Below are 25,729 nucleotides of genomic sequence, written 5' to 3'. Positions count from 1 at the left end.
GGGAAGGAGGGAGGGAGAAGAAGGAAAGGAAAGGAAAGGAAAGAGGGAGGGAGAAGGAAAAGAAAAGAAAGGAAAGAGAGAGAAGCAGGTAAGGAAAGGAAAGGAAAGGAAAGAGGGAAGGAGGGAGAAGGAAAAGAAAAGAAAGGAAAAAAGAGAGAAGGAGGAAAGGAAAGGAAAGAAAGGAAAGGAAAGAGGGAAGGAGGGAGGGAGAAGAAGGAAAGAAAAGGAAAGAGGGAGGGAGAAGGAAAGGAAAGGAAAGGAAAGAGGGAGGGAGAAGGAAAAGAAAAGAAAGAGAGAGAGAGAAGCAGGTAAGGAAAGGAAAGGAAAGAGGGAGGGAGGAGAAGGAAAGGAAAGGACAGAGGGAGGGAGAAGGAAAAGAAAAGAAAGAAAAGAGAGAGAGAGAAGCAGGTAAGGAAAGAAGGAGTGAGGGAGAAGGAGGAGAGGAAAGGAAAGATAGAGGGAAGTAGAAGAAGGAAAGGAAAGAGGGAGAGAGAAGCAGGAAAGGAAAGGGGGAGGGAGGGAGAAGAAGGAAAGGAAAGGAAAGAGGGAGGGAGAAGGAAGAAAGGAAAGGGGGAAAGAAAAAAAGGAAAAACAGGGGAAAAGAAAGGAAAGGAAAAGAGAAAAGAAAAGGAGAAAAGAAAACCAAACACACTCACAAAGGGAGATTCCACGCAGGACACACCCAGGCAGGCCTCTGCAAAAGTAGCCCTTGAAAAGTGGCCCTTGACTTATCACACTAGCTAAAGGGCTCTTGAGGCATTCTGACTAAGGGTGGGAGCGAGTGGGAAGCCGGGAGGACTTCATAAGACCCCACTGCCTGGGGTGGAAAGACCCCCCCCCTTATTCCCACCATGGAGAAGAAGGGAGGGTCAAGGTGAGGGGCTTGGCAGAAACAGCACAATGGAATGCCTCCCATTATCTGCAAACCACTCCTGGATTTTGTACTGGGTACTTTCATTTTAACTCAATTTAACTATTTAATTAATATTTTTTTCCCCAATTGTTTATCGTTGTCTTTATTTGAATTATACCGTTCCCCCCCTCGCCTTTCAAACACACGTTCAAGGCCGCGGATTATATATTTGTCTGCTTAACTTGGTTTCCATTTGGCAGATTATATATATATATTTTGCGCTTCACTGGTTTCCGTTTGGGGAAATAATAAGAGACCTATGCATAACGTCGAATATTCCTCCTGATCAGAAATGGAGAAATTATACAGGCAGAGAAAAAGGAAAAATATGGAACGCTTCGCGAATTTGCGTGCCATCCTGGCGCAGGGGCCCTGCTAATCTTCTCCGTATCGTTCCAATGTTACTCTATGTGCTTCCGCAAGCAAGCACGTAATTAATCAATTTAATTTGACGACTGGATTAGTAACTTATTTTAGGTTTCAAAAGTTTTATTTTCTTTTAAAACAAACATTTCATCATTCCTCAATCAGTGAGACATCGGAGTACAATTTTTGTGTGTGTCAAAATAGTTCTAGTTTGCCACCAAATTCTTGTCTAGCCTAATGTATACTGGATTAGTAACTTATCGACTGCGGCGATTCACTTAACAACCGTGGCCAAACGCACGGCACCCCCATCTCACTTAACGACAGAAATCTGGGCCTCGATTAGGGTCGTAGGTTGAGGACTACCGGTATTCTACCTTTAAAAAAAAAAAAAAAAAACCAGCACTGAATAACCATTCAACATAACTTCCACGGCACGGATTCTCCAAAGGCTTTCCCAACGCTCAGCTCCTGAGGCTGTCCGTGAGAAAACGCCGGGGGAACAAAATGCCAGCTATGAATAGTTTTGCCCTTGGGGGCTGGAGAGGGGAATGCCCTAAAGGCCCAGAGGGTCTAAAAAAAGACCCCCGGTTCCAGAAATAGCCAAGGCCCAGGAGAGACGCCAGGGCTTTGCTTGGGATGAAAGCAGAGTCAATCCCGCACGGCCGATTGTCTCTCCGCCGCTCTCAGGCCTGGGACGAGTGTGAGGTCTCCACAGCGCCGGCATCGAACCCGGGCAGACACGCTGGGCGCAGCCAGCTCATTAACATGAGGAGAACTGGGGCTTTTGTCTGGGGGGGGGGGTTTGGAGGGGGGGGGTGACAGATGCCAAGCAAAGCAAAGAAAGGAGGAAAGTCAAGGAAGCTCTCGAGGTCCAAAGGAGAACCGGCACAGATCCCGCCCTGTTTTCCCACAGCTCGGAGGAGAAAAATAGGATGGAAGTGGGTTACGGCGGAGAGCGGGCATATCAAGGGGAGGGTTTTGGGGGCTGGCCAACCAGCCCTGGTCTCCAGAACCTGAGTGTATATAGATATTTATTTATTTATTTTACTTTAGTTTAGTTTACTTTAATTTACTATAGAATAGAAGAATAGAATAGAATAAGGAATAGGAATAGGAAAGAATAGAATAGAATAGAATAGAATAGGAATCAAACAATAAAAGAGAATAGAATAAAATAGAAGAGAATAGGAATAAAACCAGAATAAAACAATAGAAGAGAAGAGAAGAGGAATAAAACAATAGAAGAGAAGAGAAGAGGAATAAAACAATAGAATAGAATAGAATAGAATAGAATAGAATAGAATAGGAATAAAACAATAGAAGAGAAATAAAACAATAGAAGAGAAGAGAATAGAATAGGAATAAAACAATAGAAGAGAATGGAATGGAATAGAATAGGAGTAAAACAGGAATTAAACAATAGAAGAGAAGAGAAGAGGAATAAAACGAGAAGAAGAGAAGAGGAATAAAACAATAGAAGAGAATAGAATGGAATAGGAATAAAACAGGAATAAAACAATAGAAGAGGAATAAAACAATAGAATAGAATAGAATAGGAATAAAACAGGAATAAAACAATAGAAGAGAATAGAATGGAATAGGAATAGAATAAAACAGGAATAAAACAATAGAATAGAACGGAACAGAACAGAATTCTTTATTTTATTTTAGTTTTTTATTTATTTTATTATTTCATTTTATTTCATTTCACCTTACTCTATTTTATTTTATATTTTATTTTTCTCACCATATTTCATTTTATTTTTATTTATTAGATTTATTTGCTGGCCATCTCCCCTCAGGGGTGACTCTGGATGGCTCACGACAGGAAAAGCAATGAAACCATGCCACATAAATATTTCTAAAATCCATGCAGGTCATCCTCGACTTACGACCGCCTTTTGGAGCCCAAAAATGTCTGTTGCAAAGTGAGACAGACGTTAAATCAGGTCTTTTGCCCGATCTTTCTTGCTACCATTGTTAAGTGAATCACTGCAGTTGCTAAGTTAGTTACGCGGTCGTTAAGTGAACCCAGCTCCCTCATTGCCTTTGCTTCTCAGGAAGGTAATAAAGGGGGGAATTACATGACCCCGGGATGCTTGGACTGTCATCTGAGCTAGCTGACCAGCTTCTGAATTTTGATCGCATGACCTTGGGGGAAACAATGCAACAGTCGTAAGTGTGGATCGTGGTCGTAAGTCACTTTTTTCAGTGCTATTGAAACCTGGAACGGTTACTGAAGAAAGTGTTGTTAAGTCGGGGACTCTATCTGCCAATTAGAATTACAAGCAAAAGTGTCTTAGATGTTTGCAATGACGGGGAAACCGGGAAGCCCTCTGAACGTGCTCAGAAGCCCTTTGCAGTAGCAATGGAAAAAAAATAAGAAGAAAAAGAAACCCTGATTTGGAGAACGATAGGAAATCTCTACAGATTTGGGGGGGAACCTTCTAAATCTAGATTCGGGCAAGAAGATAAGGATATGCTAAGTATATTGATATGAAGCGGAAATACACCAAGGAGAGGAGGAGTGGGAAATAGAAGGGAGAAGAAAGATGGGAAGGGAGGGATAGGAGAGAGGGTAAGGGGGGAAGATAAGGATAAGGAGGAGTGGAATGTAGAGAGAGGAGAAGGAGAAAGGAAGGGGAAGTAGAGTAGAAAATGATGGAAGGAAGACAGGATGTAGAAGAGTGGGAAGCAGAGGAGAGAAAAAAGAGAGGAAGAGAGGGACAGGAGAGAGGGTGAGGGGGGAAGATGAGGTGTATAAGGAGGAGTGGTAAGGGGAGAGAGGAGAAGGAGAAAGGAAGGGGAAGTAGAGTAGAAAATGATGGAGGGAAGACAGGATGTAGAAGAGTGGGAAGCAGAGGAGAGAAGAAGATAGAAAGAGAGGGATAGGAGAGAGGGTGAAGGGGGAAGATCACCTCGATTCACCCGCATAACACCTATCCTCCGCGAGCTGCGCTGGCTACCTGTTGATCTCCGGATGCGCTTCAAGGTGCTATTAATCACCCATAAAGCCCTGCATGGCAGTGGATCTGGATACTTGAGAGACCGCCTTCTGCCAATTACATCCCTACGACCGATAAGATCTCATAGATTAGGCCTCCTCCGTATCCCATCGGCCAGCCAGTGTCGGCTGGCAACTACAAGGAGGAGGGCCTTTTCAGCAGTAGCCCCGGCCCTTTGGAACGACCTCCCCGTGGAGATTCGTACCCTCTCCACCGTCCAGGCCTTCCGCATAGCCTTGAAGAACTGGCTCGCCCGTCAGGCCTGGGGATAAAGATAGTAGCCCCTCCCGAATGATGAATGCATGTTGCCTACTATTTTACTATATGTCTCTATTTTGTTGTTTGTATTCCCCCCCTTCCTAGTTTTATGTGAGCCGCCCTGAGTCCCCTCAGGGAAAAGGGCGGCCTACAAGTTCTAATAAAACTAAACTAAACTAAAACTAAGATGAGGTGTATAAGGAGGAGTGGTAAGGGAGAGAGGAGAAGGAGAAAGGAAGGGGAAGTAGAGTAGAAAATGATGGAGGGAAGACAGGATGTAGAAGAGTGGGAAGCAGAGGAGAGAAGAAGATAGAAAGAGAGGGATAGGAGAGAGGGTGAAGGGGAAGATGAGGTGTATAAGGAGGAGTGGTAAGGGAGAGAGGAGAAGGAGAAAGGAAGGGGAAGTAGAGTAGTATGGAAGCGGAAATACACAATGAGAGGAAGAGTGGAAGCAGAAGGGAGAAGATAGGAAGAGAGGGATAGGAGAGAGGGTAAGGGGGGAAGATGAGGAGGATGAGGATAAGGAGGAGTGGAATGTAGAGAGAGGAGAAGGAAAAAGGAAGGGGAAGTAGAGTAGGAAAGGATGATGGAGGGAAGAAAGGAGGTAGGAGAGAGGTAGAAGAAAGAGGTGTATGGAGAGCGAAGAACTATAACGGGTCTTTATTTTTCTGGGCATGCTTGACAAGAGAACTGATGTAATTATTATTTAATACTATAGGATATTGGCTATGTATAGTATACATGTGATTGTATGTTATGAAATGGAAATAAAATATTTCGGGGGGGAAAAAAATCTAGATTCTGCGATGATGGCGATTTAGGTTGCCCCCCAAAGCCCTTCTTGAAATCCATTCGACCGGATTTAAACAGAAATTCTGGGAATCAACTCTAGCCAACCATCACCGTCCCCAGCTGTGCCTTCTCCTGGCTGATTTGACAAGGTGCCACGCTTGGGGGGCAGGCACAATGCAGGGAAAAGGCCGGAGACATGGGAGGGGGGGAGGAGGAGGAGGAGGAGGAGGAGGAGGAGGAGGAGGAGGAGGAGGAGGAGGAGGAGGAGGAGGAGGAGGAGAGGGAATGAAGGAGCAGGGGAAAAAAAACAGAAAACGGGAATCTTAGCTTGGAAGTTTGCATTGTCGAGCTTTGCAAGGAGAGAGGCGTGTTGGGGTGGGGGGAATATGTTTCAGCACACCTGTAGCCTACCTGGAGGGATCCGGGAAACCAGGATGCAAAGGGATTGGGGGAGGGTGGGGGGGGAGCAAACACAATAGGGGGAGGGAGGAAATGGAGACAGGACTCTAAAGAGTCAAAATCTTGCCATGTTTGTTCTCCCCTTTCTGGATTGTGATACTTTCGGGCTCCCAAAGTTGCCAAACCGGTTGGGATCGACTGTGATCTTCCCGCCTGTGGCTAAGAGATGTTATCGCAGGGGAGGAGGGCTGTGTGTGTGTGTGTGTGTGCGCGCGCGCGTGGCGTGGGGGGGAGGAAGAAGAAGATGAGGTCTGTGATTGACAGATTGACAGTTCAAGGAGAGGTTGAAAGAACGCAGGATTGGCACCCGGGGCCATCGAAGCTCCGGCGGGTTTTTTTTTTTGCATGCCTTGACGTCAATCTCGCGAGGGAGGACAGGTTAGAAGCACACGCCAGCAGTCCCGGTGGTCCTCGACTTACAATGATTCACTTAGTGACCGTTTCAAGTGACGACGGCCATGGGAAAAAAAATAACAAAATGGCAAGAAGTCGCCAGGAGCAGAAACATAAGGACACCCCAAATTATTTTGATCAGGAGTCCGCGCGCAGGTGTTATTTGCAAGGGAAGGAGAGGTAGTCCTCGACTTACAAAGTTCCTTCAGTGGCCCCCTCAAAGTCACCACGGCGCTGAAAAAAAAGGATTGAGGGTTGTTTTTCACGCTTAATGACCGTCGTAGCGTTCCCCACGGTCACATGATCAGAATTCAAACGTTTGGCAAACCGACTCATCTTTACGACGGTCTCCCAGGGTCAGGGGATACAACTTTGCAAGGCAAGTCCACGCTAAACTTAGGAACCGCGGTGATTCCCTTAACGGCGGAAAGCCAAGAAAGTCGTAAACGGGCAAAACTCACTTAAAAGCCATGCCAAAGTTGGCGACGTTAAGACACCCTCGTCTTTAAAGACTCATCCCCATAGATTTGTGGCCTCTGAGCGGATCTTTTCCCAGTAAGCCTCCCGGGGGAATTCTGGGAGTTGAAGTCCATCCATCTTAAAGGGCCAATCTTGGGCAGCTCCTGGTTCATTGAGAAGCCGTAGCCGGCTTCCCTCTTCCTTGCCACCAGCCAAGTTCTCGCTGAACAAGTTCCAAAACAATTTGCACACCTCGGGCATTGCTGGCTGCAGCTGGCAGCGCCACCGGAATTGCCCCAGCCCCACTGCCAAGCTTGGCACAAGCGAGAAAGAAGACCCTCGCATAAATTGACATGCACACTCTTCCCCAGGCAAAAAAGGGTGGGTTTTTTCCCCACATTTCTAGTTCCCAAAGTCAAAATTAAACAAACCTGCACTTCATATCTAAGGGGGGGGGAGATGATAGCAGGGGGCAGGAAGGGGGGACATTATAGCAGTATTTCAATATTTGAAGGCTGCAACAAAGAGGAGGGGGTCAACTTGTTTCCCAAAGCACCAGAAGGCAGGACGAGAAGCGATGGATGGAAACTAATCAAGGAGAGAAGCAAGCTGGAATTAAGGAGGAATTTCCTAACAATTAACCGGTGGAACAACTTGTCAGTTGTAGGCACTCCATCAATGGATGTTTTTAAGAAGAGACTGGACAGTCACTTGTCTGTAACGTGGTCTAAGGCAGTGTTTTTCAACCACTGTGCCATGGCACACTAGTGTGCCGTGACATAGTGTAAGGTGTGCCGTGGGAGAATTACTTTATATATAGTCAATATAGGCAGAGAGTTAATTTTTTTAAACATTTTCTAATGGTGGTGTGCCTCGTGATTTTTTTCATGAAAAAAGTGTGCCTTTGCACAATAAAAGGTTGAAAAACACTGGTCTAAGGGTCTCCTGTTTGAGCAGGGGGCTGGAATAGAAGACCTCTGAGGTCCCTTCCATCAATTGTTAATCTGTTATTCGAGCCAAATGGATTCAGGGACAATTAAACCAGCGGAACGGAAGTTTGCCTTCAGAAGTGGTGAATGCTTCATCACTGGAAGTCTTTAAGAAGATTTTGGATAGCCATTTGTCTGAAATAGTATACGATCTCCTGTTTGAGCAGGGGGCTGGACTAGAAGACCTCCAAGGTCCCTTCCGGCTCTATTCTCATTCCAATTCCCTTTATCCCGAGAATCAAACGGAGCTCCCACTTTGAGGTTTGCACACTCCTTTGGAAACAAGCCATCCTAAGCATGGGAACCCTTGTTCACAACCACAAAACTACAATTCCTCCTTCTTTCTTTTTTTTTTCTTTTTAAAATTAGGGATAAGCAGCACTGCATAAAACAGAAGTTTCCAACCTGGGCCACTTTAAGACCTGTGACTTCAACTCCCAGAATTCCCCAGCCATCTCCTCTCTCTCTCTCTCTCTCTCTCTCTCTCTCTCTCTCTCTCTCTCTCCCTCTGTCTGTCTGTCTTCCTCCCTCCCTCCCTCCCTCCCTCCCTCTCTCTCTCACGCACACACACACACTGATGCTGCAAAACTACATGCCCCGTTGCCAAGTGCCCTAATGTTGAGCGTGTGACCTTTGGAGGTGCTGTGACGGTTGTAAATGGAGGACTAGTTTTGCCCTCCTCTTCTGAAAAATATCCACAGCTCTAGAACTGGTAAGCGCTCAACCATAAATCAAAGAAGAACCCCTACTTTCCAAGCGGAAAGAAAAATAAAAATAGCTTTTTCTTTCTTTCTTGAGAAGTCTTCAGCTGCCTGGGGGCCATAAGTTTAGCTCAGCAGGCACGAAAACCTGTCTTAAGGGCCGAGCCACCTGTAATATTTCTCACCCAGCAAAGGAGAATTTTTCAGCCCATCTGCTTCCTTATCCATGATCTGATCAAGAGGGGAAAAAATTGATCGATCCCTCAAATTTGGAGAGGAAGAAAAGAACGGGCCTTCCTTGAGTTAGAACAGGAGTGATGGAGACATCTGGGCATTATGATTGACAAACAACACAATCCTGAGTGTACCAAAACATATTTTTGGGCGTAGGTCACCGCTGGCTTCATCGGGATGGTGTTTTTTCTTTTTAAAATAAAAATAAAAAATTCAACTCTAGCCTGCATTCCTGGGATTTGCAACCTGGTGGGGAAATCTCAGCAATCACAATCTCAGCAAATTTAAGAAGCGTGGACTTCAAACTGCCAAAATTCCCCCGTTTGCAAGAAATGTGGCTATTCTTCCATTTTTTAGAGCAGGTTGCTTTGAGATTTTGAGCATGCACAGAGCAGACTAAAACTCTACAGTCTCCTGGTGATTGGCACCCAGCTAGTTTTCCATGTCTAAGTCAGGACTAGAACTCATAGTCTCCTGGAGATTGGCACAAAGTTCCCCAGCTGGCTTTCATGCTTAAGGCAGGACTAGAACTCACAGTCTCCTGGTGACTGGTCCAATGTCACCCAGCTAGTTTTCCATGTCTAAGGACTAGAACTCACAGTCTCCTGGAGATTGGGTTTAAGTCCCCCAGCTGGCTTTCTTGCTTAAGGCAGGACTAGAATTCACTGTCTCCTGGTGACTGGTCCAATGTCACCCAGCTAGTTTTCCATGTCTAAGTCAGGACTAGAACTCACAGTCTCCTGGAGATTGGTTTAAGTTCCCCAGCTGGCTTTCATGCTTAAGGCAGGACTAGAACTCACAATCTCCTGGTGATTGGTCAATGTCACCCAGCTAGTTTGCCATGTCTAAGTCAGGACTAGAACTCACAGTCTCCTGGAGATTGGGTTTAAGTTCCCCAGCTGGCTTTCATGCTTAAGGCAGGACTAGAACTCACAATCTCCTGGTGATTGGTCCAATGTCACCCAGCTAGTTTGCCATGCCTAAGTCAGGACTAGAACTCACAGTCTCCTGGAGATTGGGTTTAAGTTCCCCAGCTGGCTTTTATGCTTAAGGCAAGACTAGAATTCACTGTCTCCTGGTGACTGGTCCAATGTCACCCAGCTAGTTTCCATGCCGAAATCAGGACCTAGAACTCACAGTCTCCTGAAGATTGGGTTTAAGTCCCCCAGCTGGCTTTCATGCTTAAGGCAGGACTAGAACTCACTGTCTCCTGGTCTCTAGACCAGTGCTTTAACCACCCCACCAAACTGGCTCAAATACTGTGACTTATATAACGACTCACGACTATACAAATCAGCCGCAACCGACACAAATTACATCACTTGAGAGGGATGCCACAACCCCTGTGGTGTCCTTTAACCCCTCCCTGCCCACAAACATCCCATTTTCCTTTCCCAACATCTGGAATGGCAACCAGCCCCGAAAAGCACTTTCCAAAATAGCACACGAGGAGAAGCGGCCCAGATCTGGGGCCACGATCCACTCAACCACACCTTGCACAACTTGCAAATTCTCTCTCTCTCTCTCTCTCTTCCTCCTCCCTCCCTCCCTCCCTCCCTCTCTCTCTCTCTCTCTCTCTTTCTCTCTCTCTCTCTCACTCTCTCTCTCTTCCCCCAGTCGGTTCAATCCAAGAACTGCTGACGGAGTCGGATGCTTATTGGAATCCAATATAACTGATGTCTGCTTGGAGAAAAGCATCAAATACGCTTCCAAGACCCCTTAGAGCCCCAGGGGTCCTCAAACTTGGCAACCTTAAGACTGTGGACTTCAACTCCCAGAATGCCGGCTGGAGAATTCTGGGAGTTGAAGTCACAAGTCTTTAAAGTGGAAGTTTAAACAAACTATGCAAGTCTTAAAATTGCCAAGTTTGGGAACCCCTGCTTAGAGCTCAAACAAAGTGGGCTAGAGACCCTACCCACGGTTTTCCCCGGCTGTCCTTCCTAGCTCAAACCTCCCTCAAACTCTTCCTGGGTGGGTGGGTGGGTTATGCCCGGAGGGACCCCAGAGCAGAAAATTCCCCCCCCCCCCCCCCCCCCGCAATCCAGCCTAGCAAACGAAGATTAAGGAGACGATGAAAACTCAAGGAGGTGGAATGTGAGAAGTGCCAATACTGAACAAACAACCAGCTGGAGCATGTTTGGCTAAGCAGCATCCCTCCCTAGAACTCCCCAAGCTGGGGAGGGGGCTTCCACACTCCCTTACCCCGCCTTTCCCCTCCACCTCCCCTTCTGCTCCTTCTTCCCTTCTCCAGGCAGCTCCTGTGCCAGTCCAGCCCCCACTCATCTCTCTCTGCCACACCCAAAGCAGGCTGGCCTGGCATCTGTGGGAGCTCCTGTCCTTTTCGCTGCATTTTAAGAAGCAACCTCTCTTTTTGCACCAGGCTCTGCCATCTGCAGAATTCTAGTATGCAGAAGAGAGAGAGACAGAGAGAAAGACAGACAGAGAGAGACAGAGAAAGGGAGAGACAGAGACACACATACAGAGAGAAAGGGAATGAGAATTGGAGAGAGAGAAAGAGAGAGAGAACGGGAGAGAGAGAGACATAAAGAGAAAGACAGACAGACAAAGATAGACAGAAAGACAGAGAGAGACAGAGAAAGGGAGAGACAGAGACACAAAGAGAGACAGAGAAAGGGAGAGACACAGAGAGAGAGAGAGAGAGAGAGAAAGGCAGAGAGAAAGGGAGAAAGAGATAGAGAAAGGAAGAGAGAGAGACATACAAAGAAAGAGAGAAAGAGAAAGGGAGACACAGAGAGACATACAGAGAAAGAGAGACAGACAGAAAAAAAGAGAGAAAGAGAGAGAGAGAGACAGAGAAAGACAGACAGAAAGATAGACAGAGAGAAAGACAGAGAGAGACAGAGAAAGGGAGAGACAGAGACACAAAGAGAGACAGAGAAAGGGAGAGACAGACACACAGAGAGAGAGAGAGAGAGAGAGAGAAAGGGAGAGAAAGGGAGAGAGAGAAAGAGATAGAGAAAGGGAGAGCGAGAGACATACAGAGAAAGAGAGAAAGAGAAAGGGAGACAGAGAGACATACAAAGAGAGACAGACAGAAAAGAGAGAGAGAGACAGAAAAGAGAGAGACAAAGAGAGACAGAGAGAGAAATGGATACACAGAATGAGAAAGGGAGAGAGAGAAATAAAGAAATAAGAAAGGAAGAGAGATAGAGAGAAAGAGAATGATAGAGAGAAAGACAGACAGAGAGAAAGGGAGAGACAGAGAGAAACAGAGACACAGATAGAGACAGAGAAAGGGAGAGACAGACACAGAGAGAGAGAAAGGGAGAGAGAGACAGAGAAAGAGAGAGAGAGAAAGGGAGACACAGAGAGAAAGAGACAGAGAGAAAAGAGAGACAGAGAGAAGGAGAGAAAGAAAGAGAGAGAAAGGGACAGAGAGAGAGAGAGAGAGAGAAAGGGGAAGAGGGCGTGGGAGGGCACCCAGTGAGAAGGAAAGTGGATTCTCTTCTCCGTTGTAAACTGACTGAGACAAAATGTTTCTGCTCAGCCATTTTCTATCCCTTCAAATGACGCCCCTGTTTAGATTTGATTTACATTCTTCTTCATCCCTTCAGTCTTTTTATAAATAACTCGAGGCAGAGAATATATACCTAATGCACCTTCTTTGCCCAGTCCAAAAAGTCACCCAGCTGGCTTTCGTGCCTAAGGCATGCTAGAACTCAGCATCACCTGGGGATTGGCCCAAAGTCACCCACCCAACTTCATGGCTCAGGAGGAACTAGAACTCACAGGTCTCCTTGTTTGCAAGCCTGGCCAAACTTTTAAACTTTATTTCAATTCTTACTTGAGTCTTTGGGCCACCTCTTCTCCTTCCTCACCCAGTGAAACTCCACTCCTTCTCCCCTTCCAAAGGGATTTCTCCGAAAGTAAAAAACTTGCAGAGACTCATAGATTTTCCCCCTCCAGAGTGTTGCAAGCCAGCCTTGAAAAGCCTACAGCAAAGGCTATCATTAATCCTTGGGCGGGCCAGGCTTCGAAGGATGGAGAGGCTGCTGGATGCCAGGTCCAAGCAGGGTGGCAGAATTAATAGCACTTCCATTGGGCTGGTCAACCACAAATTAAATGCCTGGCCCCAGATGTCTCCAAACTTGGCAATTTGAAGACTTCTGGACTTCAACTCCCAGAATCCCCCAGCCTGCATTCATAGGCATGAAAGCCGGCTGGGTGACTTTGAGCCAACCTACCAGGAGACAGTGAGTTCTAGTCCTGCCTTAAGCATGAAAGCTGGCCTGGGTGACATTGGACCAATCACCAGGAGACAGTGAGTTCTAGTCCTGCCTTAAGCATGAAAGCCAGCTGGGGAACTTAAACCCAATCTCCAGGAGACTGTGAGTTCTAGTCCTGCCTTAGGCATGAAAGCCGTCTGGGTGTCTTTGGGCCAATCACCAGGAGACGGTGAGTTCTAGTCCTGCCTTAGGCATGAAAGCTGTCTGGGTGTCTTTGGGCCAATCACCAGGAGACGGTGAGTTCTAGTCCTGCCTTAGGCATGAAAGCCGGCTGGGTGACTTTGGGCCAATCACTAGGAGACGGTGAGTTCTAGCCCCGCCTTAGGCATGAAAGCTGGCTGGGTGACTTTGGGCCAACTTACCTGGAGACGGTGAGTTCTAGCCCTGCCTTAACCATGAAAACATGGCCGTCTGGGGGAATTCTGGGAGTTGAAATCCACAAGCCTTCAAATTGTCAAGCGTAGATACCCTGCCCTACACCAAAACAGGTGCGGCTGGCATTTCTTTCTTCAGATGCCCCCCACGACTTCTGCCTGCCATCAGGGTGGAAAGTTGGGGGGGACGACGACTCACCTCTGCCTCTAACCCTTGCCCCTCCTGTGCCCTCCCCCTCCCTCTGCAGCCCTTCCCCCCCAAAATCCATCTGTATGAAGCTATGGCATCATCGTGGGCATGAGTCACATAGGAGAGGTCCAGCCACTGCTTAGCATCTCCCCATGTGCCACTTCTCTTCGCCCCTTCATTGGGAGCCTGGGGAGGGGGGGGAGAACTAAATGGGTTTTATCGAAGCCAACGCCAGGGGGAAAACAGCAATGAGGTGAGCAGAGGGGCAGGGAACGGATACCCAGGTTGTCCCCCACTTACGACAGCACATTTAGCGACCGCGCAAAGCCGCAATGGCACTGAAAAAAAGTGGCTTTCGCCCCTTACTGCAGCATCCTCACGCTTGACCAAAATTCAAACACAGGGCAACTGACTCCTATTTACGGCGGCTTCCCAGTCCCGGGGTTACGCAATCCCATTTAGCGACCATCTTGACAAGCAAAATCGGGGGGGGGGGCACGGAGGGGGGGGACAACGCCGGATTCCCTTAAGAACCAGGTTACGGACGTAACAGTTGCAAGAAAAGTCGTAAAACGGGGCAAAACTCCTTTAGCCACAGAAATGGGGGGGGGGTTCCAGTTGCGGTCGTTAAGCCTAGGACGACTACCTACCTGTCTCACAGAACTGCTTCTCCTCCCCTTGTCTTAAGTCCCCCATTCGAAGCCTGGACTCTCTCTCCCCTGTTGTCATCATTTCCCCCTGCAATTGCACCCCCTCTCCTCCCCCTCCTCCAGATTCGAATCCAGATCTTCCTTCAGGGCTGGGAAAAATGGGGACTTTTGTGGACCCCTCAAAGGAGGCGAGTTGCAGAGAGAGAGAGAGAGAGAGAGAGAGAGAGAGAGAGAGAGAGAGAGAGAGAGAGAGAGAGAGAGAGAGAGAGAGAGAGAGAGAGAGAGAGAGAGAGAGAGAGAGAGAGAGAGAGAGAGAGAAGGAAGCCAAACTCCAGGGAGGTGGGGAGGGGGAGAAATCCACCATTCCAGAATCTCCCCCTCCCCACCCTTCCCGCACCCCAGACTGGTGGAGCGCCAGGGGCTTTGTCCGCCCCCCAAAGGAAGGCGGGTCCAGGTGATTCCCCCCCCCCGTCCCCAAATTAAACCAGGAGGCTCTTCGGAAAGAAAGTGGGGAGGGGGGAGTTGTCTCCTCTTAAGAGAAAGTCAGGAGCCGCGATGGGAGCAGGAGAAACGGCAGGTGGATGGCAACCTCTCCTGCGCTTGCAAGGGGCAGCAGCAGCCAAGCGGGCGGGATTTGCACCCGGGGCCGCTCGGCGGAGTCCGCCTGGACGGCCAGAGGAGGGCTGGGGGGTGGGGTGGGGGTCCCGCCGGCTCTTACCTGGGCAGGCGAGGAGCCAGAGCCCCGCCAGGAGGCCGGCCAGAGGGAGCGCCTTGCAGAGACCGCCGCTGCTCATGATCCGCGCCCGCTGCAACTCGACGCCGACACTGAAGAAGAAGCCGCCGCCGCCGCTCGCTCGCTCCTGCCCGCTGCTGCTGCCCGCCCCCCGGCCCGCCCTCCGGTGGCTCAGCCCAATCCCCAGCCGCCCCCCACCCCCGCCCCCCTCCCCAGCCGCTCTCCCCGGGCAAATGGGTGGAGGGAGGGGCGCAGGGAGGGAGGAGGGAGAGGCAGGGGGCACCCTCTTTCTTTCTCTCTTTCTTTGTCTTTCACTTTCTTTCTTTTTTCTTTCTTTCTTTCTTTCTCTTCTTTTTTTCTTTGTCTTTCACTTTCTTTCTTTTTTCTTTCTTTCTCTTTCTTTCTTTCTTCCAGTTTTTTTCTTTCTTCATTCTTTCTTCTCTCCCTTCCTTCCTTCCCTCTCTCCTGTCTCTTTCTTTCCTTTTAACTTTTTCTTTCTTTCTTTTCTTTTTTCTTTCTCACTTTTCTTTTTCTTTCTCACTTCTTTCTTTCTATTATTTCTATTCTTTCTTTCTCTTTTTTCTTTCTTTTTTCTTTGTCTTTCTTTCTTTTTCTTTCTGTTTTCTTTCTTTCTATTCTTTTTTCTTTGTCTTTCACTTTCTTTTTTCTTTTTCTCTTCTTTCTTTTTCTTCTTTCTTTCTTTCAGTTTTTTCTTTCTTCATTTTTTCTTCTCTCCCTTCCTTCTTTCCCTCTCTCCTGTCTTTCTTTCCTTTTAAACCTTTTCTTTCTTTCTTTTTCTTTCTTTTCTTGTTTCTTTCTCACTTTTCTTTTTCTTTCTCACTTCTTTCTTTCTTTCTATTCTTTCTCTTCTTTTTTTCTTTCTTTTTTCTTTGTCTTTCACTTTCTTTCTTTCTTTCTTTCTTTCTTTCTTTTTCTTTCTCTTTTCTTTCTTTCTTTCTATTCTTTTTTCTTTGTCTTTCACTTTCTTTTTTTCTCTCTTTTCTCTTCTTTCTTTCTTTCAGTTTTTTTCTTACTTCATTCTTTCTTCTCTCTCTTCCTTCCTTCCCTCTCTCCTGTCTCTTTCTTTCCTTTTAAACTTTTCTTTCTTTCTTTTCTATCTTTTCTTTTTTCTTTCTCACTTTTCTTTTTCTTTCTCACTTCTTTCTTTCTTTCTATTCTTTCTCTTTTCTCTTTCTTTTTTCTTTGTCTCTTTCTCTTTTTTTCTTCTTTCAGTTTTTCTTTCTTCATTCTTTCTTCTCTCTTCCTTCCCTCTCTCCTGTCTCTTTCTTTCCTTTTAACCTTTTCTTTCTTTCTTTTCTATCTCTTTTCTTTTTTCTTTTCCTCTTTTCTTTTTTTCCCTTTTTCTTTCTCTTCTTTCTTTTTCTTTCTTTCTCTCCTTTTTCTTTCTCATTTTTCTTTTTCTTTCTCACTTTTCTTTTTCTTTCTCACTTCTTTCTTTTTCTTTCTTTCTCTTCTTTCTCTTCTTTTTCTTTCTCTCTTTTTTCATTCTTTCTTTCTTTTTCTTTCTTTCTTTCCCTTCTTTCTTTCTTTTTCCTTTCTTTTTCTCTTTCTCTTTTATTTCTTTCTCTTCTTTCTTTCAGTTTTCTTTTTCTTTCTTCATTTCTTCTCTCTCTTCCTTCCTTCCCTCTCTCTTGTCTTTCTTTCTTTTTAACCTTTTATTTCTTTCTTTTTCTCTCTCTCTTTCTTTCTTTCTAACGCAGCCCCCTCCCCAAAAACGAAACATTGCAAAGAGCACCGCTGCAACGGACAGCCGATCCTTCCTCGCCCCTGAAGGATGGGAACATCTAAGCTCAACAGTGCAAAAGCTCCTGGCTGAGTTTTGAGCAAAGAAAAGGCGAGGGGGCTTCTGAGCAACTGCAGAGCGCCCTCCGTTCGCACGTTCTCTCTCTCATCGGCTGCCCCTGGTGCGTTTCTGCCTCTTAAAAAGTTTCTTTCTCTTTCTTTGCTTGGGAGCCTAGGGAGATTCTCGGGCATCCATGTCGCTGCTCCACTGCCTGAAGCGTCACCCAACACCCCCCTCCCCCCATTAAATGCAGTGCCTGGCCATCAAAAAGCTGCCCACGGGGTAGGGAGCTGAGACCACCCCCATTTTGCTAAGAGGGTGTTCCAGTGTCCAGAGGAAGGAGGGAGGGAGGGAGGAAATGGAAAGAAAGAAGAAAGAAAGGGAAAAAGAAAAGAAGGAAGGAAGGAAGGAAGGAAGGAAGGAAGGAAGGAAGGAAGGAAGGAAGGAAGGAAGGAAGGAAGGGTCACTAGCACTGACAATGTTACCTACTTTGAGTAGTGAAACTTCTGCCAAAAAAAATCAACCAAGCTCAGAGAGCACCAAGGACCTCTCAAAGAGAGATTTCTTTTGGTGTCTTTTTTGACTGTCAACTTTTCCTTTGACTAACATTCAAAAAGGTTTTGCCAAAGGCCGCTTATAAAGCCCTTCATGGTATTGGACCTGGGTACTTGAGAGACCGCCTGCTGCCAATTACCTCCCAAAGACCCGTCAGATCTCACAGGGTCGGCCTCCTCCGGGTTCCGTCCACCAGCCAATGCCATCTGGCTACTACCCGGGGGAGGGCCTTCTCTGTGGCAGCTCCGGCCCTTTGGAACGAACTCCCCGCGGAGATCCGGACCCTCACCTCTCTCCAGGCCTTCCGGAAAGCCGTCAAAACCTGGCTGTGCCGGCAGGCCTGCGGTTGATGAGTTCCCCTCCCCTCTCGACTGGTATGGCTGTGTGATTTTCGTGCATTTTAATTATGTGTACTGTTGTTTATGTCCCCTTTCCCCCCTGAGTTGTTCGCCGCCCTGAGTCCCTCCTGGAGAAGGGCGGCATACAAATAAACCAAATACAAATACAATACCAGGATTAGGGTTAGAGTCTCTGCCCCCAGGTACCATCAAGCTGTGATCCAGAGCCAGGAGGGGATGCAGCAGAGGCCCACAGGCTGAAACTCTTGCAGCTTCACGCTTTGCAAGGCATGCCCCTACCCCCAAATCAACCCAGTGCTCCCCCCTCCCCGACTACGCAGCAATTCCCCACCATCACGCTACTTTGACGTCCCTGGACTTCCAAAATTTCCCATCCAGGAAGAATTTTGGGAGCTTGAAGGCCGCACATCTTAAAAAGTTGCCAACTTTGAGCAAAGGCTTGCTTGAGTGGGCTGTGGGAGGCCATGCAACTTGGTCGCCTGCCAAATCCAGCTTGGCTTTGCCAATCCCTCTCTTCCGGCCTCCTAAATCCCCTACTAGTTGAAGTCCAGGCACACTGGGTGGGGAATCCTGGGAGTTGAAGTCCATGTATGCTGCAGCCTGCAGGATCCTGGGAACTGAAGTCCATGCATCCTATTTGGGGAAGTCCATGCATGCAATAGCAATAGCAATAGCAGTTAGACTTATATACCGCTTCATAGGGCTTTCAGCTCTCTCTAAGCAGTTTACAGAGTCAGCATATCACCCCCAACAACAATCCGGGTCCTCATTTCACCCACCTCGGAAGGATGGAAGGCTGAGTCAACCTTGAGCCGGTGAGATTTGAACAGCTGAACTGCAGCTAACAGTCAGGTGAAGTACTGCACTCTAACCACTGCGCCACCTCGGCTCTTGCGGGATCCTGGGAACTGAAGTCCATGCATCCTGTCTGGGGAATTCTGGGAGATGAAGTCCATGCATCCTGTCTGGGGAATTCTGGAAATTGAAGTCCATGCATCCTGTATGGGGAATTCTGGGAGTTGAAGTCCATGCATGCAGCCTGCGGGATCCTGGGAACTGAAGTCCATGCATCCTGTCTGGGGAATTCTGGGAGTTGAAGTCCATGCATGCAGCCTGCAAGATCCTGGGAACTGGTCCATGCATCCTGCCTGGGGGATTCTGGGAGATGAAGTCCATGCATGCAACCTGCGGGATCCTGGGAATTGAAGTCCATGCATCCTGTCTGGGGAATTCTGGGAGTTGAAGTCCATGCATGCAGCCTGCAAGATCCTGGGAATTGAAGTCCATGCATCCTGTCTGGGGAATTCTGGGAGTTGGAGTCCATGCATGCAGCCTGCAAGATCCTGGGAATTGAAGTCCATGCATCCTGTCTGGGGAATTCTGGGAGTTGGAGTCCATGCATGCAGCCTGCGGGATACTGGGAACTGAAGTCCATGCATCCTGTCTGGGGGGTTCTGGGAGTTGAAAAATCCATACATGCACCCTGGGGAATGCTCCACTCCTTTGGTTGATCCTATCTGGCCTCTCTTGGCCCTTGGCCCAAGGCACCTGGCATCCCTCCAAGGGGCGGAGTGCTCCAGCCTTGCAGATTTTTAATCCACCTGCAGGCTGGCCTTGGCGGATGTGGGGAAAAAGAGAACCGAATTCTTAAAAACTGTGATGCAGCTAAGGATGAGGGAAGCCCCTCTTACTTCTGGGGGAATTAAGCAATGCTCGTGTGAACAATCGAAGAGAAAGAGGATTGAGGCTGGCTCTGCCTTAGTGAGGGGCACCCGGGGTTAAGGCCTGGGTGAGCACACCACGTCTTCTGGAAGATCTCCAACTATATATTGTTGATTCGGAGGAAGGGGAAATTATGGAACACAATGATTAAAGGGGATGTATTTCAGTTCGTTGGGGGAAACAGTTGGAAACGGAGATAAAAAGTTTGCCTCGTCAGCTTCCGAGTGCTAGAAAACACCTGAAAGAGAGCCAGATGTATTTCCCTCAATATTCTAGGACAGGGGTGTAAAACTCAAGGCCCCGGGGGGCCAAATCCAGCCCCCAAGAGGTGCTTAGATCCATCCTGGGGTGGGGGGGCAGCAGTGAACATAGCAAAAGGACCAGCCCACGGTGCCTCTGCTAACCAAAACAGACCACAGGCAGCCCCCGCGTGGCCTGTTTTCACTGCAGCACCCAGCCAGCCAAAATGGGGCTGGGGGTGGCGGGCGTGGGTCACCACAATATAAAAAAAGATGTGGCGATTCAGGAGAGAGTGCAGAGAAGAGCCACAAAGAGGATCAGGGGACTGGAGTCTAAAACATATGGAGAACGGTTGCAGGAAGTGGGGATATGTCTAGTTTAATGAAAAGAAGGACTAGGGGAGACACGATAGCCGTGTTTCGATATCTCAGGAGCTGCCCCAAAGAAGAGGCAGTCAAGCTATTCTCCAAAGCACCTGAAAGCAAGGCAAGAAGCAATGGGTGGAAACTAATCAAAGAGAGAAGCAACCTAGAACTAAGGAGAAATTTCCTAAGCCTTCAGAAGTTGTGGATGCTCCAAACATTGGAGGCCTTTTAAGAAGAGATTGGACAACCATTTGTCTGAAATGATATAGGGGCTTCCTGGTTGAGCAGGGGGGCTGGACTAGAAGGCCTCCAAGGTCCCTTCCCACTCTTGTTATTCTGTTAACTCCCAGAGACGCACTCGGCGCATGCTCAGAGGCCCTGTGGGTTTATCGCTCCTTGTATTCTGCTGAGCTCAGCGCTAGCTGGACCAAGCCTCCTGCTCTCCGATTCTTCTGACGGATTCATCGTTCACTGCAATGTGTCCATTTGCACCATCCAGCCTGTGGCTGACCTCTTTTTATCTCCCCGACCTTCAGTGTTGTGGCTTTCAAACACCGAAGCATTAAAACCCTTTCCTGAAAAAAAAAATCGATGGTCGAAATGCTTGAGCATCTATTCCAGCAGGAAATGGCTCCTTATAAAAGGAGGGGGGGCGGGCAAGCATTCTTTAATCCAGTGTTTCTCAACCTTGGCCACTTGAAGATGTCTGGACTTCAAATCCCAGAATTCCCCAGCCAGCGAATGCTGGCTGGGGAATTCTGGGAGTTGAAGTCCAGACATCTTCAAGTGGCCAAGGTTGAGAAACACTGCTTTAATCTACGGCAGTTTTTCTCAACCTGGGTAATTTTAAGATGTATTTGACTTCAACTCCCAGAATTCCCCAGGGGGGAAATCCTGGAAGTTGAGGTTCATCCATGCTACCTGGGAGTTGAAGTTTTGGATGTTTGAAGCAGCGTATGCTCTTTTCCTGTAGCAAAGTATTTTTCAAACTTGGTAACTTTCAGATCTGAGAACTCTAACTCCCAGAATCCTCCAGCCAGCATGCTTTAAGGCGGGTGAACTACAACTCCCAGAATTTCCCAGGCAGCATACTTTAAATGGGTGGGCTTCAATTCCGAAACCCTTTAATGCCAGCAAGCATTAAGATGGCGGGGGGGGGGAGGAACTACAGCTCCCAGAATTCCCTCGCCAGCCTGCTTTAAGATGGCTGGACTCCAACTCCCAGAATCCCTTAAAATTAAAACTCTCCAAATTTCTCAGCTATCATGCTTTAAGACTTGGTGGACTTCAGTTCCCAGAATCTCTCAGCCGACCTCCTTTAATATGGACTCCAACTCCCAGAATCCTCCAGCCAGCCTACTTTAAGTGGGGTGGACTCCCAGAATCCCTTCGCCAGCCTGCTTTAAGGTGGTTGGACTACATCTCCTACCCACCCCCAGCTCTGCTTTAAAATGGGTGGACTACAACTCCCAGAATCCTCCAGGTTCATGCATGCTGGCTGGGGAATTCTGGGAATTGAAGTCCTCCATCTTAAAAGCTATCAAGGATGGGAAACGCCTGTCTTTCAAGGTTAAAAATACATTCTTTTTTTTCTCCCTGGATGTTTCTCTCGTGTCCCCAACTGGTTAGTAGCCCTGAGATTTTTCTGGTCACCTCCCATCCCCAGGCGGATTATTATTGCAAAAAAAAATAATGTCAAAATGGCGGCCACAACGGTGCCCTCAAAATCCGCCTGTTTATTAAGATGTACGGCAGAGGTTGTGGCCACATTCTCTGGCTGCCATCTTGCCTGTTTTCCTTGTCCTCCGCAAACACCCTTGCCTAAAACAAGCGCGGCCTTGTTTGCCTGAAGTCAAATTCCATTCCTATCATGTTCCTTTTCTCTGTAAATGACAGCATATTTGTGAGATAAAAGCCCTCGGAGTGGACTGCCTGCTTGGACATGTTGCCGGATGTGATGCTTTGGACTGGAAGGAGGACAAAAGACAACTTTTGAATTGGCACTGAAAATGTATTTGAATGTAGAGCAGGGACAGCATCCAATCTTGGCGACTTTAAGACCCTGTGGACTTCAACTCCCAGAATTCCCCACACCAGCATGCTGAAGTTCACATATCTGAAATGTGAATAATGGCTGGGGGATTCTGGGAATTGAAGTCCACAGATATCAAAGTTGCCAAGGATGAGAAACATGGCCTTCACGGGTCAACCGGGGGCAATTTTACAGGGCATCTCAACTTTCTTACCTAGGCAGATGAAATGGGGTGGGGTCTTCTGGAAATAGGGGTATCACTTCTTTCTGGATTTCCCACTCCCGCCGGGAGAATTTCGTTTCCCCAGCAGACCACTCAAGAAAGGCCAAAGGTAAAAATATTGAGAAAGGCTTATCTTGATGCAGGAGACAGAGGCCTCCTCCTGGGACGCCCCCAGCTAAGCCGTGATCTTTGCAGGCCCATGCTCGTCCCTTCCCTCTCTGCCTGGCTGCCACCGGCCGTCTGCCTTTCCCACATTCCAGTGATCTTTCCCAGCGACACCTGGAAAGGAGGTCACGCTCTTTGGCCGATCAGCCAGAGATCAGGAAAAAGGTGATGAAGCAAAGCCAGGGTCTTCGACAGCTGTCCAGAGGGTCTCCTGTGCCAGAGCATCCATAACAAACAGAGGGAGGGGGTCTCCATAGAAGGGAGTTCAAGCTATTCTCCAAAGCGCGAGAAAGAAGGACAAGAAGCAACGGATGGACACTAATGAAGGAGAGACGCAACCTAGAAATAAGGAGGGATTTCCTGACAGTTAGAACAATTAATCCGTGGGACAACTTGCCTCTAGAACAGTGTTTCTCAACCTTGGCAACTTGAAGATGTCCGGACTTCAACTCCCAGAATTCCCCAGCCAGCATTCGCTGGCTGGGGAATTCTGGGAGTTGAAGTCCGGACATCTTCAAGTTGCCAAGGTTGAGAAACACTGCTCTAGAAATTGTGAACATTCCAACACTGGAAGTTTTTAAGAAGAGATTGGATAAGCATTTGTCTGAAGTGGTGTAGGGTTTCCTGTTTGAGCAGGGGGCTGGACTAGAAGGCCTCCAAGGTCCCTTCCAACTCTGTTATTCTATTCTAGTCTAACTGCAGGGGTTTCTCCCCAAATTGTGTTGCAAAATGTAACATGTATTACCAAAAGCATCTTTAAAAGGTTAAACCATGGCAATTGGACCAGTTTCAGAAAGTTTATTTATTTATTTATCAGACTTATATACCACTTCATGGGGCTTTCAGCCCCCTCTAAGCGGTTTACAAATTTTTTAGCAAATTGAGTCAGCAACTTGCCCACACAGTCTGGGTCCTCATTTCACCCACCTCGGAAGGATGGAAGGCTGAGTCAACCTTGAGCCAGTGAGATTTGAACCGCTGAACTGCAGATCACAGTCAGCTAAAGTGGCCTGCAGTACTCCAAGGTCCCTTCCAACTCTGTTATTAATCTACTCCGCAAAGCGCCCGAAGGCAGAACAAGAAGCAATGGATGGAAACTAATCAAGGGGTGAACCATGATGTCTAATCTGTTGGGATGGAAGACCACCAGGAAAGAAACAGACCAGGCTGGGGAGTGAGAAGACCGAGGAGATCTTCCATCTTGTTGCTAAGACAACTCCAGTGATGTTATAGATTATATTGACACTGGAAAAAAATAATGATGTCTCTGGTCTCATGGTTTCTCAACCTTAGCAACTTTTAAGAAGAGTGGACTTCAACTCCCAGAATTCCCCAACCAGCAGAGTTGTGAGCAAACTTTACTTGTGACATGAGGCTCAACCATGGATAGATGAACAGGCTGGTTCACACCTTACATTAAGCCAGGTGTTGTGGCCCACCAGATTCGGACAGTGAGGAGGTTGGGGAGGAAGATGGGCCATTCCTGGAGTCTGGGGAAGGCTCTGAGGAGGGCTCCGTGTCGGAGGCAGAAATGAGGCCAAGGCTGTCTGACATTTATCAGCTGCCTTCGGAGTCAGACATCAGTGAGGCAGAAGAACAGCTGGAGCCTGTTCCCAGTGTGTGCATGCACAGAGTTGCCAGACGAAGGAAACCGTTAAGGAACAAGGGAGTAAGGCCACGGGTGGACGATGAATGGCCCCTCCCAGAGGGAATAAAAGAGGAGCGAAAGGGGAGTGGAGTTTGCAGGAGACCATTAGTTCACTTTGTTGGTTCATGACTCTCGGAGACTCCTTGCCAAGTTCTGCAGATATCAGCCTAGCAGCTCTCCAAGCCAGATAAGGTCTGTGACCGTAAATCCTCCTTTGAAAGACTTTGCTGGACGTGAATGAGCAGAATTCACAGCAAATTAATAGTTGTCGGGACAAGGAGTTGGCTTCAGGCTCTTGGGAAAGCCTCGGTCAGAATACTAGGATAGAGAATACTAGGATGCGATTGTGGGAAATCTGGCCATTTTCAAGATGGGGAACCTACGAATGCTGTAGCGTCCACTCTAAAGTAGGGATCGAAACAGTCTAAAAGGGAGGAGACCATAAGAACACCCCAATTTGTTTTTAATCAAAATTACCCCTCCTCCTTCCCCCAAAAGTGGCTTGCCTCACGCAAAGTCAAAACCTGGTTTCTTGGGGAACGTTGTGCAATAAGCAAATCCATCCACTGTGGTTAATAAATCGTAGTTTTAAGACTTTGCATTAGAACTGGGGTCTCCAATCTTGGCAAGTTTAAGCCTGGAGGACTTCAACCTCCCAGAATTCCCCAGCTGTCTGGGGAATTCTGGGAAGTTGAGGTCCTCCAGGCTTAAAGTTGCCAAGGTTGGAGACCCCTGCGTTAGAAAACAACCAGAAATCCTGGCTTATTCAACCAAGTTGAATACTCCAGGCTGCTCCGTGGAGCTGGCGATGAATAAACCGACCTTTAAGTCCTTCAGTTAAATCCAGGTAAGGCGTATTGCTAATATTTGAAGATGGGAATATCCTGCCTTTGGGATTAGGGAGTCAAGCTTTCTGGTCACAAAAACCCGAAATTTGGGAAATGTCTTTGCTCCGCTCCGCACGGCCCCAAAGCCATAAAAGCCAGCTTTATCTCTGCTTGATCATAGGTCACTCAAGCCCGCTTGGGGAAATGGATCCAGCTTTCCTTCCCCATCACACTCAGGTCAAATGGATCAGATTCTAGCTTTTATTAAATTCTGCCTGATCGCGTCTCGTTCCTAAAAGAAATTCTATTGATTTAAAAATCTATGCAAGAGGAAAAAGAGCAAGATTCAGTTTTCGCTGCCAGTTTTCTTCAAAAGGAGGCTGTCAATCCGAAAAGCCCTCAACTTACAACCGTTCGTTTAGCGACCGTTCGAAGTTATGACAGCGGTGGAAAAAGTGACTTATGAATGTTTTCACACTTACGTTGTGGAATCCCCACACACACACAATCATGTGATCAAAATTCAGACGCTTGGCAATTGACTCGTATTTATGACGGCTGCCATATCCCGGGGTCACGTGATCCCATTTTTGCAACCCCCTGACAAGCAAAATCAATGTGGAAACCAGGTTCATTTAACAACCGTGTTATTAACTTAACAACCGCAGTGATTTGCTTAACAACCGTAGCAAGGAACATCGTAAAAATGAGGCAAAAATTCACTTAACAACCACAGCGATTCACTTAACAACTGTGGCAAGGAAGGTCGTAAAAACAAGGTGAAATTCACTTAACAACTGCAGTGATTCACTTAACAACTGTGGCAAGGAAGGTCGTAAAAATGAGGCAAATTCACTTAACAACCGCAGTGATTCACTTAACGACCATGGCAAGGAACATCATAACAATGAGGTGAAATTCACTCAACAACCACAGTGATTCACTTAACAACCATGGCAAGAAAGGTCGTAAAAATGAGGCAAAATTCACTTAACAACTGCAATGATTCACTTAACAACCGTG

The 25,729-nt window shown here is 47.4% G+C and overlaps 1 protein-coding gene and 1 non-coding gene across 2 annotated transcripts in view; both read right to left on the bottom strand.

Moving 5' to 3' along the window:
• The window catches only part of LOC148042907 (basal cell adhesion molecule-like), a gene marked incomplete at its 3' end in the record, with an annotated part of 60,045 nt that extends 45,151 nt beyond the window's left edge, over window positions 1–14,894 (bottom strand). Inside the window, 1 exon segment of the mRNA XM_087727169.1 lies at window positions 14,752–14,894. Within this exon segment, the coding sequence (XP_087583295.1) occupies window positions 14,752–14,827 (76 nt within the window).
• On the bottom strand, window positions 1,236–1,343 carry LOC148042908 (U6 spliceosomal RNA). Its single transcript, XR_015698409.1, has one exon. It is a non-coding gene; the product is annotated as a U6 spliceosomal RNA (small nuclear RNA).
• Window positions 14,895–25,729: the final 10,835 nt, after the last annotated feature.

This window comes from Thamnophis sirtalis, unplaced genomic scaffold (assembly GCF_051295495.1).
Source record: "Thamnophis sirtalis isolate CommonGarterSnake01/CBP01778 unplaced genomic scaffold, rThaSir2_p1.2 scaffold_13, whole genome shotgun sequence".
Lineage (NCBI taxonomy): Eukaryota > Metazoa > Chordata > Lepidosauria > Squamata > Natricidae > Thamnophis > Thamnophis sirtalis.
The sequence above is the reverse complement of the archived record's forward strand: the minus strand, read 5'-3'. Positions and strand labels throughout refer to the sequence as shown.